Source organism: Synchiropus splendidus, chromosome 4 (assembly GCF_027744825.2).
Source record: "Synchiropus splendidus isolate RoL2022-P1 chromosome 4, RoL_Sspl_1.0, whole genome shotgun sequence".
Classification (NCBI taxonomy): domain Eukaryota; kingdom Metazoa; phylum Chordata; class Actinopteri; order Syngnathiformes; family Callionymidae; genus Synchiropus; species Synchiropus splendidus.
The window spans coordinates 28,262,651-28,279,894 of NC_071337.1; the positions used below are offsets into that span (position 1 = coordinate 28,262,651).

At 48.6% G+C, this 17,244-nt stretch overlaps 3 protein-coding genes across 3 annotated transcripts; 2 read left to right on the top strand and 1 right to left on the bottom strand.

Annotated features, from left to right (window-relative positions):
• Positions 1–1,420: 1,420 nt before the first annotated feature.
• Positions 1,421–4,259, top strand: hax1 (HCLS1 associated protein X-1). The gene is made up of 7 exons (XM_053863237.1): positions 1,421–1,588; positions 1,703–1,944; positions 2,246–2,451; positions 2,514–2,568; positions 2,918–3,045; positions 3,775–3,889; positions 3,972–4,259. The coding sequence occupies exons 1-7, from the start codon at positions 1,524–1,526 to the stop codon at positions 4,040–4,042; spliced, it is 882 nt and encodes a 293-aa protein (XP_053719212.1). The 5' UTR covers positions 1,421–1,523; the 3' UTR covers positions 4,043–4,259.
• A 622-nt stretch (positions 4,260–4,881) lies between these two features.
• On the top strand, positions 4,882–8,070 carry aqp10b (aquaporin 10b). The gene is made up of 6 exons (XM_053861494.1): positions 4,882–5,008; positions 5,549–5,675; positions 6,746–6,883; positions 6,954–7,072; positions 7,182–7,399; positions 7,473–8,070. Exons 1-6 carry the CDS (start codon positions 4,922–4,924, stop codon positions 7,642–7,644), a joined length of 861 nt encoding a protein of 286 aa, XP_053717469.1. The 5' UTR covers positions 4,882–4,921; the 3' UTR covers positions 7,645–8,070.
• A 99-nt stretch (positions 8,071–8,169) lies between these two features.
• On the bottom strand, positions 8,170–17,211 carry znf687b (zinc finger protein 687b). The gene is made up of 10 exons (XM_053861489.1): positions 16,805–17,211; positions 13,064–15,238; positions 12,692–12,963; positions 12,443–12,627; positions 11,983–12,159; positions 11,681–11,843; positions 10,631–10,960; positions 10,471–10,571; positions 10,316–10,403; positions 8,170–10,017 (listed from the first exon to the last, which is right to left on the bottom strand). The coding sequence occupies exons 2-10, from the start codon at positions 15,222–15,224 to the stop codon at positions 9,418–9,420; spliced, it is 4,077 nt and encodes a 1,358-aa protein (XP_053717464.1). The 5' UTR covers positions 15,225–15,238; positions 16,805–17,211; the 3' UTR covers positions 8,170–9,417.
• Between the last annotated feature and the right edge of the window lie 33 nt (positions 17,212–17,244).

The window sequence follows — 17,244 nt, forward strand, 5'->3', positions numbered from 1 at the left end:
GGAACTCTAGTGAGCGTTGGCTGCTGAGTTGTGGGGAGATGACAAGGTGGGTCACATGTGGATCATTTAGAGGCTTTGGAGTGGAGTGGATGAGCTACCAAAAGTGTGGTGGTTGGATGAAGCTTTTCAGGTCATGCAGGAACATTGATCTTCAACTCTCCCTCACCCACTTCTCTGCCTCAACCTCACGGTGGCCAAACACTATGGATATATCAGTGTTTGGCCACCGTGGCCAAACTGTCAAGTTTGTGAGAGAGCCCACTCCCTTGACCAAAAAGCAACCTCACACATGAATGGTCTCAGGATGCTTCACTGTTGGCATGACACAAGACCGATGGTAACGCTCACCTCGTCTTGTCCGAACAGGCCTTCTTCCAGATGCCCCAAACAATGGGAAAGGGGATTCATCAGAAAAAAATGATTTTACCCCAGTCCTCAGCAGTCCAGTCCTTCTAACTTCTGCAGAATATCAGTCTGTCCCTGATGTTTTTGCTGGAGAGAAGTGGCTTCTTTGCTGCCCTCTTTGACACCAGGCCTTCCTCCAAAGGTCTTCGCCTTCCTGTGCGTGCAGATGCACTCACACCCGCCTGCTGCCATTTCTGAGCAAGCTCTCTGAGTGGGCTCTCTCACAATCTTGCCTAAAAACACAGCGATGAACAAGGAATGGTACCACAACGTCCTCTGAGAGCAACGTCTCCCAACTATCCAGGGGCAATTTGGTGATGAAAGCCTTTTCCAGCATCATGGAGCACCTTGCCATAAAGCAAAGGTCATGACAAAATTACTTAGGGAGTAAAACATTGAGAATTTGGGCTCTTGGCCAGGAAACTCTCCAGACCTTAATCCCATTGAGAACTTGTGGTCAATCCTCAAGAGGCGGGTGGACAATCAAAAACCCACAAATCCTGACAAACTCCAAGCATTGATGATGCAAGAATGGACGGCCTTCAGTCAGGATTTGGTTCAGAAGTTGATGGACAGCATGCCAGGGAGAATCGCAGAGGTCTTGATGAAGAAGAGTCAACACTGCAAACATTGACCTATGGCATGTCATTCTCAATAAGAGCTTTTGATACTTGTGAAATGCTTCTAATTGTATGTCATTGTACCATAGAAACATCTGGCAAACACCTAAAAACCCTGAAGGAACAGACTTTGTGAAAATGTAATATTTGTGTCATTCTCAAATATTTCAAGCGTCTTTATCACATATATTTGTGTGTGTAGTTGTGTGGTCACGTGACACCACCTCGGCGGAAGTCACTTGTGATGCAAATTTACCAACCTATTTTATCTCACCTGTATCTCGTATTTTTAAGGCTTTTAAATGTTCAATTTTCAATTTAACGTCTTACTTTACTGACGCACATTAAACAGCATAATACATACAGTTTACGGTAGTGACGAGAGCTTGCGTCATGTTGACTTATCGCGAGAGTTGGCGTCCCCGTCGCTATCAGTGTGTCCTTCTGGCTCCTGAGTCATGAATTAGTTTGTGGTTTTTTCCCCGCATACTGCAGTAAATGAGCGTCTTCGACTTATTCCGAGGATTCTTCGGAGTACCCGGAGGCCATTACCGTGGTCAAAGGTGAGTTGAATGTGTGTTCGAGGGGAACGCGTCACTTAGGAAGGAGCTACGCGCTATAGTCGTGTTACGTCACTTTATTTACTACTGTTTACTAGAAGTTTGCCCTGTTTCCAGGGATCCGTTTTTTGATGCCATGGTCCATGATGACGACGACGACGACGATGATGACGACGATTTCTACGGCGATGACTACAGAGGGGATCAGCGGGACCCGTTTGACAGGGCTTGGAGGTTCGGCTTCAGCTTGGGTCCAGATGGCATGAAGATCCAGGAGCCTCCTGTCTTTGGTCAAGTTCTGCGAGAGATGGAGGAGATATTCTCTCTGCTTGGACACTGGGATCGAACTCCACACTCCGGTGAGTAAAATTGTCAACTTTTTAATGCTATTATTATCCTCTCACTATGTCCTCGTTCCTCTATGACCCACATTGCTGTCTTCCTCATTTTCCTTCTCCATCATTCTTAGTCACGCACTCCACCATGGTGCCTCTTTAACTTTGTCTCCAAACTTCAGTCTTGTTTTGAGCAGACACGATGATGGCAAATAACATGAACCGTCAGTTCATAAATAGGCTGAGGTTTTCTCTAGATCTAAATATGGCTGGACTCGCACTACATCAGTGATGTAAGAGTCCTCCTGTGTCACTGGTGCTGCAGGGCTTCCCTCCATCTTGCCGGCTCAGACGGAGGATGTGCAGAAGCCTCCTGGCGCGTCCAGCGGTAACCCTCTGAGAGACTACATGTTGAAGTCCCCTGACAGTGACAGACCTCATGCACGCACGGATCCACCCCGAGAACGTCCAGCTGATGAGTCGCCTGCTTTTGGAGGCTCGCCGTTTCACAGCTGGTCACCTTTTTCAAAGGTAAACTGAAGTTCACCGGCGACTTGACTTGTGACCTAACAGGTCTCCCACTGTCCTCGTAGTTCCATGACATCTGGGGACCCGAGCCGGTCAGGCCAGAGAAGAAAGAAGACAAAGGTGGGTGCTGTTCAGAAGCCATGGAGCCACAGACTTGTACTTCAGTGTGCGTCCAGTTCGTCCCACTTTTATTTTGAAATCACATTCACCTTTTGATCCTGCTACTCTTTATTATGATCACCTGATCCCGAGTTTTGAAAATAGACATTGGTAGTGTGCTCAGACTTACCACGTCCCGTTATTGATGAGTCAGAATGTGCGTGTCATTGTGCATTTCAACTCTTGGATTGCGACACCTGTAAACAGCCAGGTGTTGAACTCCAACAATAAAAGGGCCTTGTAAAGATAGCCATCACATAGATTCAGAACACAGCTGTTCCTGACTGCCTGTATAAAACTATCACTGCAGATCTGGACTCAGCCGTCTCCTCTGGTGGCCTAGACCAGATCCTGTCTCCCCCTGCTGGTCAGAATCAGCCTCGGTCCCGATCGTTTTTCCACTCTGTGACGGTCACCAAGGTGGTGAAGCCAGACGGGGTAAGACTTCCAACCAGGTTCTGAAACTGACAAAAGGGATTGTGTCTTCAAGGCAGCTTAATTCAGTTTGTTTATCCATATGTTACCCTACTTAAGAGAGAATGACACCTAGATCATTTTGATCTTTACTGTTATTTGACCACTGCAAGTCATTATGTTCAGAACGACTTGGTTTGAATAAAAAAAGTCCTTTGTTTACATGAACCTGCTCTTCTTCATCATAAATCTTTGACAAATCTCTCAAGTCTTTGCTGATGTTGCTCGTGACTTCCTTCGGTCCCGTGCACTCAAACATGCTTGTTTTGTTTAAATGACATCAAGCGCATATCAGCATTATCACCCACGAACGTGACAGAGTTCACACTTCGACTGGCTGTCTGCTATTGGAGGTCATAAACGTCATGAATGAATCTGGAAACCTCCAATAAACAAAGATCAACGGAGAAGGAAAGGAAGTGGGAAGATGGCAAAGCTAGCACAGCAGCTACTGCAGTCCTTCAGCTTAGTTAGCCTTTGTCTAGATGACAGCATTTGTTTGCTCTATAGCCAGGTTGGCGCTTTCGATGCTCCTAATGTTTATGCGTATTGAGAATACCTGTAGCCAGTGCCCAATGAAGCTCCTCCTCTTGAAGTCATTTAATTCCATCAGGTGTCAATATGGAGGCACAGAGCCTCGCAGTCTTTCTGTCAGACAACGCAGGGTTAACATTTACCTGTTTCCCGCCACAGAGCGTTGAAGAAAGGCGAACGGTCAGAGATGGTCAGGGCAACGAGGAAACCACAGTCACCCGGTCTGGAGGGTTTGCAGAGGGAGCTGACCCTCACCCGGTCCCTGCTCTTCCAGGTCAGTTCTGTCCAGGCCTTCCTTCAGAAGAGAGAAAGCAGCGTCAGGTTGTAATCCAGGCCTTCTGTTGTGTCACCACCAGGGGCTCCACACCGCCACTCTGACCTGCGGGACGACTCCTTCTTCTCCAAGTTTTTCGGAGGGTTTAGATAGAAGTTTGCTCGCTGCTGAGCCACAACTTCCCCCAACATCTCCTCTGCCTGCTATAGTTTTGTGAAGAAGAATGTCAAAATCAGTTCCTACATGTCACATTAGCACCCAGGAATTTCACATTGACAGTTCCAGTGTCATGTTCTATTTTTGTATTTTGGACTCTTGAGAGATGGATGCCAGTGTGTGGTGAAAGAAATAAAGTCTTAATATATTTATATATATGGATCTGTGCAGTGTCCATCCTCCGCCATGATGGCCGCGTGGGTCGGTCGATGGTGCACACCTTCAACACACAACTTCATCCGGTGCAGCACTGTGGACCTTCAAGAACAGGATCACTGATGCCATACAACAAAGTTCTTTCCCCACTTCAGAGGTGTGGGTGTCTGTTGGCCCACTCCTGAGAGAACCGGAGCTCACCAGCATTCTCGGATGGGTTATAGGGTATTTAGTGATGAAGCTTCGTGGAGCCTCACTCTCAGGGCCTGCTGGATGGCACTCTGCTCTTTGGCTGTCAAGTGAATGAAGCCCAGCCAGACTGTGGTCAGTAGCACCAGCTTGTATGTCGAAAGGTGGAATCATGTGACGGGTGAAGGCAGAGCGTCGGGACTGAGTCTCTGAAGAGACTCTGGAGGTTTAGGTTGGTTACTGGATTGTTTGGTCTCCTGAAGAACGTGGAGAGCTCGGTTCAACCCCCTGAAACACCGACGTGGTCGTAAAGGTGCTGCAGAAGTCTTGCCCACAAGCTGTTAAAAGTCATCAGCATGTCATAAAGTGAGGGACGTGGCCAATTCCTGCTGGAGGTGAACTCTGTACGGCCGTGGCTCTGGTGAGTTTGGAGTCAGACCCAGTGGCTGTGAAAGGCGCCACGCTGCAGAGATGGAGCGTCTCCTGAGCAAGTGTCAGATCAAGAGCCAGCTGGTCCGCGAGTGTCTGGCCGAATGTCTCGGCGTCTACATCCTGATCGTGAGTAAACACTTGAAGAGTGAATGTCACTAGCTTGAATGTTCCGGTGCCCTGGAGCAGCTCGCACAGATGTAGCCGTGTTGCCGCAGCTATAAATGCTCACAGGGACTTTGTACTGAGTGGAAGACGACAGTTGTCAGTGGGGACGCGCGAGGCTGAGAGGACAGCAGACGTCCATGTCGTGTGATACGGGCTGCGATAAGATTGTAATCTGCATCACACTGCTGGAAGATTTAAATCGTAAAGCGCCAGCGTCGTAAAGAGCCCTGCACCAGGCGGGTTTATGATTGACTGTTGTGTTTCTCTTGACGCCTCATGAACACAACACCGAGCACATTAAAGGTGCAGACGCCCTGCGGTCCATCTCTGTGCTGCAGGTGTCACTGAAAGCCTCTTCGCTGAGTCATCAGCAGCCACCAGCATTCTCTAAAACTCACTCAGCCATTTTGAAAAACACAACTGCTAAACCAACTTGATTCCACAGGGTCAGTGAGTCTTGACTCGGGCCTGAGCAACATGTTCGACTTTATGTCATCACAGCTGTTCGGATGTGGCTCCGTTGCCCAGGTGACGACGAGTCGGAAGGAGAACGGCCAGTACCTGTCAATCAACTTGGGCTTTGCTCTTGGAGTGATGTTCGGCGTCTTCGCCTCCCGCGGAGTCTCGGGTAATTACTTGTTATCACCCATGTGAGAACAGCTGACGCCAGGTCCACAAGCACGCGCACGCCAGACTGTTTGGGCCACACTGAAGCGTCGGAGGTATGTTCAAGGGACTCCCTGAACATCTGAGCGCAAACACATTCACTGCGACACCAGGGCACATGGTCCCAGCTTTTTTTTTTTTTCTAAGAATTTAAGATACATTCATGAACACGCCCATCACAATGTCAAATCACGGCACATGTATATATGGATGGACGACACAAGTGTAAGAAACATACAAGTAAAAATGACAAAGAAAACCCATTAAATAAATCAAGGAAATTGAACTCAGAAAAAAGAAAATTTAAAATGTAAAATCTGTTAGCAGATTTGGATTTATGGATGTGGAACTTGAAATTAATCATAAAATAAGCTGGACATAAATGCTCTTCATACAAGCCAAAAACGCACAGGGTCAGGGCTGGCTTCCTCCACGCTCCTCTGCATGACGTCACAGGTTCAGTACAACGGTCAGTGTGAGGCCACCAGACGCGTTTTGAATGAACGGCGAACGGCCCATGAAATGGAGCCATTTATTCCACCCACACAACCCCCTTCCTATTTTGGATGATGCTATAACAAATTTGAACAGGTCAGCACTCCAGAACAACCTTTATGCTGTGGTACTCAAGATCAGTCTTGGTCTCAGGACTGGTCTCAAGACCTCTTTTTTAGGGTCTCAGTCTCGTCCCGGGCTCAGGATTCCTATTTCAGACCGGTGGAGACCGACAAAGACAACTGTCATAGTCGCTAAAAGAAAGATTCTGGCTTTTTTTCAGTTTTTTTTTGATGATGTCTTGGTCTCGGATGGTGTGGTCTTGGCTACAACACCAAGTTGTGACGCATCTAGTTTAGATGCCACTTGGATTCCGGCTGAGATTTTTGTACCTAATCAGATCAAGAGTTTAAATCTCTGTGATGACCCGGAACCTTCAGCCCGGCCCCTGATTGGTTGCTGGTTCAGAATGTGCTCTCCACTGTCGTAATGTTACATATGACAGGCATGAAGTGAGCACGAACTGTCGTCCCTCAGGTGCCCACCTGAACCCAGCGGTGTCACTGAGCTTGTGCTTCCTGGGCCGACATCCCTGGACCAAATTGCCTTTCTATGTTTTCTTCCAAGTGCTGGGAGCCTTCCTGGCCGCTGCCACTGTGGGTCTGCAGTACTACGGTTTGTGTTGAAGGTTTTCTCGCTGGCCAGCCAGGAGTTTTGCTCATGTTCTTCTTTGTTACATGCCCAGATGCTATTCACAGTTTCAGTGGCGGTGAACTGACCATCACGGGCCCCACGGCGACTGGAGGGATTTTCTGCACCTACCCAGCCAACTACCTGAGTTTGTGGGGGGGCTTCATGGACCAGGTAATGGTCAAGTCTACAAAATGAACTTTAAGATGGACACAATCTTCCAGCTGTGAGTTCAGTGCACAGAAACATCTGTGAACTGTACTCCAGTCTCTGTATGTTCCAGGTGATAGGCACAGCTGCCTTGCTGCTCTGCATCCTTGCGTTAGGTGACCAGAGACAAGGGCCCATCGCAGATGGTCTTCAGCCGGCCCTCGTGGGCGCCCTGGTGCTAGTCATTGGCGCTTCAATGGGCTCCAATTCCGGCTATGCCATCAACCCAGCCAGGGATTTTGGGCCCCGATTATTCACTTACATTGCTGGCTGGGGCGAGGAAGTTTTCAGGTAGAAAGAATGACCTTGGGATTGATGTTGGGATTTTGCATTTCACATACAGTGCATACATGTGCGTTGGCAGAGCCGGGAACAATTGGTGGTGGATTCCCATCGTGGCTCCATGCGTTGGAGCTCTGCTCGGGGCGCTCATATACCAGCTGACGGTTGAAGTCCACCACCCTCCAACTATGTCCAAGACCTTATCGTGTCCAGAGAAAACCAAGCTGGAGATGTCACCTGAAGTGAAGCTATGAAACACACACAGGAAGACACAAACAAAAATGTCTTGAAACCTCTTCCATCTTCAACATTCTTGGTCCAAGACGGTCTCGCCTCTTCACATGTACACACCATCTGGCCTCCTTAACTTTCCCAACTTCTCCATGATCTTGCCCTCTGATATACTGAATTTTGACAACTATATCATAAGTAAACATCATGGTCCAGGGAGACTCTTCCCTAACCTCATACAACCAGTGTGTGTTCAATACTTCAAGATATTCTGAGTTATTTTGTGTTGTTCATCAAGACTTGATTTATTCAGCACTAGATGCCAGATGAAGAAACTAATGACAATTATCACTAGACTCACTCACAGACAGGTTGGTTAGTGAAAATATATAATCATGAAAATTGCGCCAGTGTCAAATAAAGGCGTTTCATTTGTACCACTCAGAGAAGTCATTCGACTGGTATGTTGGTTTGAGAGCCAATGTTGCTTATAGAATCATTTTTGTGGTCATCTTTCTTTATTGTTGAAAATCCACTTTCAGTCATCTGCATTCATCCAGTTACTTTTATGTAGTGATGGCCTGAAGCTTCATGGAACCTCTTTTCATGACCCATACAAGGGCACTCACTGCTCCACAAGTTCTACCATTGAGCAACAATTACAATGTAAACATTTTTTTAACCACAAGTGCTACCAACTGAGTAATGGACACGAGGCTTCACGAAGCTTCGTCAGACTTTTGAGCGCTCCTTACAGTCCAGACAGTATGAGTGGACTCGACACAGACTCTGTGGTCCAGGGTCTCTTTTACACATTTATTTTAAAACAGCACAAAAGTGTATGGCGGTTCAGCAAGCAGACCATGATGACACTGAAATCTTCACTAGTGATCTCTATAAATAGGACATATATAAAAAGATACAAATAAAATGCATCCACCTCCATCCTGTGACTCAGAAGGCCGATGCCAGGTGTACAAAACAAACAGCCAGAACTCAGTGTGCAGGTTAGAAAATCTCAGATAAACATTTGTTTCCAGACACTTAAGACGATACGGCCCCTCCTGCTCCGCGGGTACAGCGCGTGGGGTTTGGGCGGGTCTCTTTTTTCCTCTTAACTTATCAGTACGATACAAATACCATATGTATTCACACAAACTGAGCGAGAACTCCGGATGCTTTCTCGTAGTGTCGTTATATTTATTTACATTGTAAAACTTAACACGTAATCTAATCTGCTTCAGCTCCCAACTAGCTTTAGTCACGTCACAAATGTTCACACTACACGAGGCGGCCACGACCTCAGCCTCATCGTCACATCAACTCACAACACCAGCAGCAGTATTTCATATTAATAAATATTATCGTAGCAACATCGACGTTGGGTTCAGAGGCGTCGGACCATCAGCTTCATCTGTGGACTGACGTTCCCTGCACACTACATGTTTGCTTGTCAAACTGCACTCACCCTCAGTGATTTTAGACGCTTTTCAAGGCGGCTTTCCCTGTTCCCAAGTGTTTGTGGACATTTGATTCTCTTGTAGATAGCGAGAGCGGCGTGGAGCCCAACACTCCTCATGGAGTCGATCTGACGATGAGCATGAGGACGGCTGGAGAGTGAGACGACGGGGATGATGAAGATACAGTGAGGATAGATGCTTCTGGAGTGGAGGTTCAGTTTTCAGATCAAACATGCATTTACAGTCTCACACACATAGGTGCCATAGATACAGTAACTTCATGTAGCGTAAGGGGATCAACATTCTTCAGTCAGGCTCTGTGCAGCCCCTCCTCTTCTACTGGGGCTTGTCTGTCTTGTGTGCGGTCAGGAAGGCCATGCCGTGGGTCCTGAAGTGAGTGTTGAGGTCCGCTGCCTTGTCAAAGCGGCGGCCGCACACCCTGCAGGTCAAGTTCCCATCCCCGTCCTCCCCCAGGGCCATCGGGGAGGCGGCGGGCGAGCCGTCCGGGGAGGCGTGAGCACGCGGTGCACTCCGATCTGCGTTGCTGTTGCTGTCCCGTACGCGGTGCGTGATGAAGCGGTGCCGGCCGAGAGAGCCGGCCGAGGCAAAGCAGACGCCGCACTGCAGGCACTGGAAGGCAGCCGTGTCGCCACGATGCTGCGGGATGTGCCGCTGAAACTCCGCCGGGTCCTCCGTGGAAAAGCCACAGGGGATGCAGCGGAAAACGCTTTCTTCTTCTAGTTCGTTCGTCGTCAGTGGCGTCACGGAGGCTCTGGTTCTCTTGGCTGGGCCAGAACCTTCTTCACCGTCCTCTGCAGAGTGCTCCTCCTCCTCACCCACTCGGCTCGCAGGAAGTCCACTCTCACCGTCCTGCTCCGAGGAGCTGCTGGGACCATCTCCGCCCCCAGACGCTCGCTTCCTGGTCTGAGGAACACCCTGGGGAGGAGCACAAGGGAGGTCAAGACCACCATGTCCAGATAGAAACCACACAGAGAGCTGCCGAAATCGGTTTTACAGGTGCTCAGACGTAACAGCTCTCATGTCTGCAGCTGAGGATCACTGATCCAGAGGTTAAAGGTCACGACAGAGAGGTGAGGAGCTGTGACGTTAAAGAGCTTCAGCTTCTATCAGGTGAAGTGGTCTATGAGTCTCAAAGAGAGTCCCATCTGCAGAAATCCTTGTACCCTTTCTATAATGTCACACGTGAATTGTGGGGCTAGGTTTAACCTCTCACCTGTCCGTCTGAGGATCTGTGATGAAGCCGAATATGTTTGTCGAACAGGAACCGACTGCCAAAGGTGCGCTTGCCTTCGGTGCAGAATCTGTCACATTCAAACAAGGAGTCAGTGAGGTCCGCTGCACAAGGATCATCTTTGTCTTGTCACTCACTGGCAGTGGAAGACTTGTTTATTGCCCTCGTGGATGACTCGCTCGTGTCTCCTCAGGCTGGAGGAGGTGCTGAAGGTGCCGCCGCAGATACGACACGGAAACTGGACGCAAACAGACGTGTCAAACTTCCAACACTGACCGCATCTCTGCTGTTGCTCACCTTCCCATGTTCCAACTTGACATGACTCAGATAGTCGTCATTGTCGGTGAAGGTGGTCTGACACTGAGGGCAGGTCCAGTCTGTCTGGGCGCTGCTACTCCCGGCTGAAGCAGACTGACTACCAGGAGCCTCATAGTCGTCGTCCGCGTCATCATCCTCATCTTCCTCATCGTCTTCATCCTCCTGTTCCCGTCCCCAGTCTTCCCCGTCAGAGTTCTCCGTTTTGCCAGTGGACTTGCTTTTGGGGCCTAAGGGGTTTGCGGCTGCCGGTGGGAGTGTTGGGTTGTCAGCTGGGGTATCTGGTTTGACCGCTGGGCCTCTGTGAGCCGTCTGAGTGACATGAGGAGAGAACAGAGATCAACATTTACATCAGTGAGGACCGCTCCTTGTCATCCTGCTCTCAAATCTGGATTCCTCTCAACTGCAGTACCACAGACATCATCTATTGATGGCCAAGACAAGGTCCCCTTCAGGTGCGAGCAACGTTCAAGAATATATATCACTTCTGAACTAGCTTTAAAAGCAGCCAGAACGATGATGAGCGGCTCAGCGATGATCTGAACGCGAGTCATGCCGCCAAGATACTGAGCCTTGTCAATGACATTACAGGCGTTATATTGACGTTAAAGCCCTCAATGTTCCTGTGAATATCCCCCGACAATACGCCGCTGTTCCCTGTGCTCTGCGCTGCTGCAGAGACACCAGCTGTGGAGGCGGAGCTACTGAAACACTGGATAAGTGGCTGGGAATAGACTCAATATCTTGGCGACTTGAATCTAGTTACCCTTAAAAGGTGCAGGGTTCTGAGAAAACAGTAACAACTAATAGTCCAGATATTAACACAGTCAGCATCATCACCATCAGGCCAACTTCTTTAACACCGCCAACTCACTGCATCAGCACGATCCACCCGCAACAGTGACGCACTTATGATTTATACACACAATGTCATTGCAAAATCTAAAGTGAGAGGAGAGCAGTGAGTACTGGATCAGATGAGTGGGAGTAGAAGGGTAACACTTGTCAGATGAAACCTGAGTGAAGAGCTACCTTTATGTGCTCCATCATGGACCCTTTCTGGGCGTAGAGCTTGGTGCAGTCTGGACACTTGAAGACGTGGACCTTCTGCTTGGCCAGGTGAGTGTCGAAGTGCATGTACAGCAAAGGTTTCTGGGTGAAAACTGTGTCGCACATCACGCACTTGTAGATCATCCTGAAGAAGGGAGTAAAACAAGAATGACATATATATCGTTTCTTTGATAGTCCAGTGATGATTCCCATTACATTTGAAGTGTATGTCATCTTAAAACATAAATCATATAAAATGACAGCAGCCATAAGGCGGCACATACTTGGCCTGTCCTCCGGTGACTGCCGGGTGCTGCGTGCTGATGTGGCTCTGGGCACTAGGGGAAGACTTGAAGGCCATGGGGCAGCTGGGGCACTTGTGAAAGACCTCGCAGTGAGCCGTCTGGATGTGAGACTTGATGGAGTTCAAGCCTCCAAACACCACCTGGCAGCTGGAGCACCTGCTCAACAGAAGAAACACATTTTTAAACTATTTTAAAAGCTAGTGGGAAAAATGTTGTTTTCACCAACACCATACAAATCACTTGCTTCAATATCATTGGAAGAAATAACTGCCAATAGCAGGAGTCTAATGAGCAACAGAAGAAAGAAAATGTTTGCCTGAAATACAAGATATTTGAAGAAAGGAATGAACAAGCCTAATTTTAAGTGACAGTTGAAGTTGAAAGCATGCAGTCAGAGTCAAACTGAAACAGCCATGACGTTAGAAATTGAGTGCTGCACCTGTAGCCTATGCGCCTGGCAAAATGCAGACAGGCTTCGTCCAGATGTGTCTGGAAACTGGCCTGCTTAGCAACACCGCCACACTCCGGACACACGTGAGGAGCCTTGTGCTTGTGGATCCTCTGGTGGGCCGACACCGCGCAGGAATTTGGCAGCATCATAGGAGGGGAGCACTGCGTGCACGTCTGGAATAAAAAAAGTTAAAGATCAGAGCCAGACATCATTTACGCACATACGGTCTGGACTCACCGAGTTTGGCACGGCTCGGATCTGCTGGAAGTGAGAGACCAGCTCGGCTTTGCCAGAGAATTGGGTTTGGCATTCTGAACATTTGAAGTTATTGTACTGGAGTCCCTCTGCCTTTTTACAAGGAAGTGGCATTAGTGCCTGAGGACCCTGAGGGGCCCGTCGCACCGGTCGGGTCTGAGCAGCCGGAGTGGTACCGTCCTTCAGTGAGCAGGAGGACTCAGAGACAGCAGAAGTTCCAGTGGTGGAGGACGGAGAGGTGGAGGTGAGCAGCCCTGAACACAAATCATTGAATCATCATGAAGCTTAGAGAAAACTTAGTTAGACCTGACAACTGAACATATATACATGCGCTGTAGCAGTACACCAACTCACCACCGATGGGAGTGATGTCCTGCTGTCCGATCATCTGCTCCACGGTGACAGGCCTCATGACCAGGTGTGAGCACTGCATGACCAGTCCTCGCTCTTTGTGCTCTCGTGCATGAAGCAGCAGGCTGCACTTGTTGAAGAAAGCCAGTCTCTTGGCGCAGTGGTTACACGTCACCTCGATGCGAAGCGAGCGTCGGTCGTAGTGGCGAGCGAGGCTTCTCTCCAGGGCAAAGGCGTCGCCACACTCCAGGCAACGGTACCCCGTCGCTGGAAGTGGCAGACCCCACTCGGGAGGTGGGGGAGCAGACAGGTCGGGCTTGTAGCTGGGCAGAAGGTTCTTACTGTTGAGGATTTTGTTAAAAGCCTCCACTAAGCTGGACTGACTTCGAGAGATGACGGCGCCGGTGCTGTTGACGATAGAGGCTGGCTTGCTGGGCTGGAGGCTTCCTCCATTTGCTGTGCCTTTAGCACCTGTTCGCACACTGATACCACCTGCAGCTACAGAAAACTTGGGAGATGATGCTACAGCAGGGGTGGCAGGCAGTGCGGCGGATTTTGTGATGTTGACTGCGGTGGCAGATATCTTTGCTTTGTCTGATGCTGCCAGTTTATTCTGCACTTTGGTTGCAGCGGCTAGCATCACGCTGCTGGCTGCCAGAGTGGACACCGGAAGAGCATTGAGAGCACTGACCTTCTGCTGCGAGGTGGACTCTGTTTTGGGGGTTTTGTTCGAAGCAGCTTTGCGCTCAGACGATTGAGACCTGACATCTGAAGCCTTCCCTGCAGCCCCACCTTTAGGTGCCACTCTAGTCACGGTCCTTGTTATTCCACCAGTTGACGTTTTAATTGTTTTAATTCGGACCTTCAGAGGCCGGGCGGCGGCACCTGTCACAACTGGGGCCATGCCTACAGAATCTTCACACAACTTGGTTTTGTCTTCGTCCATCTCAGTCTTGTCCTCACTTGCTCCCTCCGATTCTTCTTTTTTACCATCAATAAGATCACCATCTATGCCATTGCCCACATCCATCTCCTCCACATCTTTGGGTTCCAGCACTTCCGAGGATGGTGGAGTCGAGGCCACGGCAGGGCTCAAACTTCTCTTAGCTGCTGCCTGAGCTTTGGGCATTTCAGGTTCAGGACTCTCAGGAGAGTCTCTCTCCTCTATGACATGTTCTGGATGTCTGTCCTCCTGCTGAGGAAGGTCAGAAACTGCAGAGCCTGGCGGGAGAGCGGAAGATGTCAGTGCAGCCGCCAGGGGACTGTTGCTGTGTTTGGGGTGAGGCGCAGTCAACGTTGAGTCTGCCTTAAAACAAAGTTGTGAAGAAGCGGGCGAGCCTGTGTTCTCTTGGATGACCAGTGGACTCCCCAAGTCAGGATCAGAATCATCCTCTTCCAGCAGCTGGAGCTGAAACCCAGCAGGGCTCACTTTAGGAGCGCCGTTAAAAGGTTGACTCGAGTGCGTGGACTGTGATGAAAGAGATGGAGGAGGAGCAGGAAGAGACTTGGAAGGAGGGAAAAACGGCGATGAAATTCCAGATGAGGAACCAGCCGACAGTGATGACGACGATAAAGGCAATGAAGCTTTGACCCCATCGGCTCTATCATGGCCAACATCCTGTTGATGTAGGAGTTGCATCTTCCTTGACCGGCCCACTGGATCTCCAGAGCCTTGCCCCAATAGTGGTTTGAGCTTGTTGAAAATCCCGCTTTGTTTATGAGCCTTAGCCTCCATCTTTGAGTGGTCCATGGACCATGGGGCACCATTGGACTGTGAAAGTGATGCAGGGCCACAGGAAGCCACGAAACCATTTTGATTTAGAGCTGTGGCGTCGTCTGCTTGTGATGCGCCTAACCGAGAGGCCACATCCACCCCAGCGATCACGTCAATGGCATCCTGGTCATGGTCGACATCACCATCCACTGCTTCCACTCGGACTTTGTTTTTAACAATCACACTAACAATCGACGTGTCCACCTGAGACTCTGCAGGGCTGGGCGGTCTAATTGCTGAGCCGTCTGTCTTTCCCAGGTGAGCTGTTGCTGCTCCATGAGGTCCTTCTGACTCATCCGGAGCCGACTGGATGGCATCTTTGGCATCGATGTCAGGAATGTCAAACGCTGCCAACAGGTCGTCAAAATCTGGGGTCTTCATGTCCCCCATGCCGGGAATGACTCCTGTCAAAGCACATACACAATGATATAGTAGGGGACAGTAAAACCATTAAAAACACAAACATTAACAATAGTTTACATGTTAGAAATCGAAAGCGAGTAAGCGCTAGAGTGCTGAGGATTGCTTTTCCGGTAATGGTAAGAATGAACGTTAAAATATTGAAGCAGGCAAAGAAACTCTCATTTGATCTCATTCTGGTGTGGAATAGCTTGAGATTGTTTGGTTACCAAGCGGATCCATCAATCGACAGTGGAAGCCTGCTGGATCTGACAAAACTTGGAATATGGGACCTCAGTGTCAAGGAAGATGTTCAAATTCAGCAACATATGAATAATATAATATTCTCACTGTTCTATTTTCATTATATTAACACATGAGGTTTATATATTGCTGCTTGGTAACTCGAATAACTATAAACGCTGGATGCATTTTTGATGCCATGCATAAGTTCATCACAGCACAACTACACACAGCTCAGTCAGACTGCTGCTCAGATGGAGGAAAAAGTGCGGCACACAACAAATGTGAGATTATTATTTCAGTGCAGAAGAAATCGCCTTTTTTCACAAACGCAACGAAAAAAATATTCCAGCAATTCAATGAATTATGAAGGAAGATAATTAGGCAACAAAATACGTATTTATATGGGCAAAATACACCAAACGAAATATTTATTTTGAGTCGGCAACAGTGAATTGCAACTACTGAAGAAAGTGGAAAAAAAATCAATAGCTTTAAATTTTGCAAATCAACAAAACAAAAGCGAACAACATAACACTTTCAGGGGCAAATATATAGAAAATCAAGAGCGAGTGACATGAAGCAGTTGACAAGACAACATACTGAAACCACTTGGTCTTTATTATTTACACACAGAGAATGTTTACCATGTTTTGTTTACTGGCCGCTGATTTAAGCAAAAATACTTGCAATTTTAGAAAGTCAGTCTGCATCATCAATGTGACCTGAGTTTGACTGCAGCAACTATTGCATTTCACGAGAGTGAAAAACCAGCAGACAGAAAGTAAACAAAATCTCAAATGTGCTTCAGTTCAATCTAGGTGACGTCTCCGTGAGTGGTAGGGGGAAACGTGTGCATTGGTGAATGACACATAACGGATGCTTCGTTTCTGAGAGGTAGGAGGCAATTGTAGTTTGGTTTGAATAATCCGTCTGATTAAACAGACCAAACACTCGCAAGTGCATTAGCATACTAGCACGTTAGCAGCGGCGGGTCTCGAACCAAACCGCTTCTCAGGTTTAAACACACGTCGGAAATGAACGACGAGCGCCATTCAACATTGTGAAATAAAAAAGGAGTCGAGTGTGTGTTTCACTCATGCAGAGGGGAGGTTTTTTATTTGCTTTGGCTCGGGCTATTTTGAGCGAACAATATGTGATTGGGCTGCAGCAGAGGGTCACCGAGCTAACAGGCTAGCCTTTGCGTTCCACAGCGACCGGAGCCGGGGAATCGACCCGGTGACCAATACCTACGACGTTGGCATTGTCAATGAAAACTGGAAGACGGGGTTTGCGGTAAAACCGTGTATCGATGGATAAAAGTTTACCTGGATGTGCGATTCCCGACTATCCTAGCTCGCGTTCAGCTGAAATACGCTGCGCTTCCCGTCACATGACCTCGGACATCCTATCGGGCTGTGATTGTCGGGAAAACCGCATGGATGCTGAAGAGCAAGCGTCTTTTCGTCCGTATATTCGACTGCTCGTCATCCCCTCGATCGGCGTGTCCGACAGAGGGGAATGTGAATAGCAGCTATAAACACATACTGCATCTACAGTTCAGTCACGTATTCCCCTGCCAAGGCCAGTCCAGGAGTTCCCAGGCCAGAGGGGAGGTTCAGTCTGCTCTGCCACGGCCAGCAGTATCAACGGGCCAAGGACACACCACACCGCCATCCACTCACCAACACTCGCAACAACGAGTGACAGTTCAGTCAAAAACAATGATCAATGAGCTTTTTAGTGGCTTCCTGTTGACTTGAGTCAA

Coding starts and splice junctions, on each gene's coding strand:
- hax1 (XM_053863237.1), top strand. CDS start 1,524: ATGAGCGTCTTCGACTTATTCCGAGGATTCTTCGGAGTACCCGGAGGC. Junction 1,589..1,702: donor GGCCATTACCGTGGTCAAAG/GTGAGTTGAATG, acceptor CCCTGTTTCCAG/GGATCCGTTTTTTGATGCCA. Junction 3,046..3,774: donor AGGTGGTGAAGCCAGACGGG/GTAAGACTTCCA, acceptor TTCCCGCCACAG/AGCGTTGAAGAAAGGCGAAC.
- aqp10b (XM_053861494.1), top strand. CDS start 4,922: ATGGAGCGTCTCCTGAGCAAGTGTCAGATCAAGAGCCAGCTGGTCCGC. Junction 6,884..6,953: donor TGTGGGTCTGCAGTACTACG/GTTTGTGTTGAA, acceptor TTACATGCCCAG/ATGCTATTCACAGTTTCAGT. Junction 7,073..7,181: donor GGGGGGGCTTCATGGACCAG/GTAATGGTCAAG, acceptor TGTATGTTCCAG/GTGATAGGCACAGCTGCCTT.
- znf687b (XM_053861489.1), bottom strand. CDS start 15,224: ATGGGGGACATGAAGACCCCAGATTTTGACGACCTGTTGGCAGCGTTT. Junction 12,160..12,442: donor GCCAGGCGCATAGGCTACAG/GTGCAGCACTCA, acceptor TCTGTTGAGCAG/GTGCTCCAGCTGCCAGGTGG. Junction 10,404..10,470: donor AAACAAGTCTTCCACTGCCA/GTGAGTGACAAG, acceptor TGAATGTGACAG/ATTCTGCACCGAAGGCAAGC.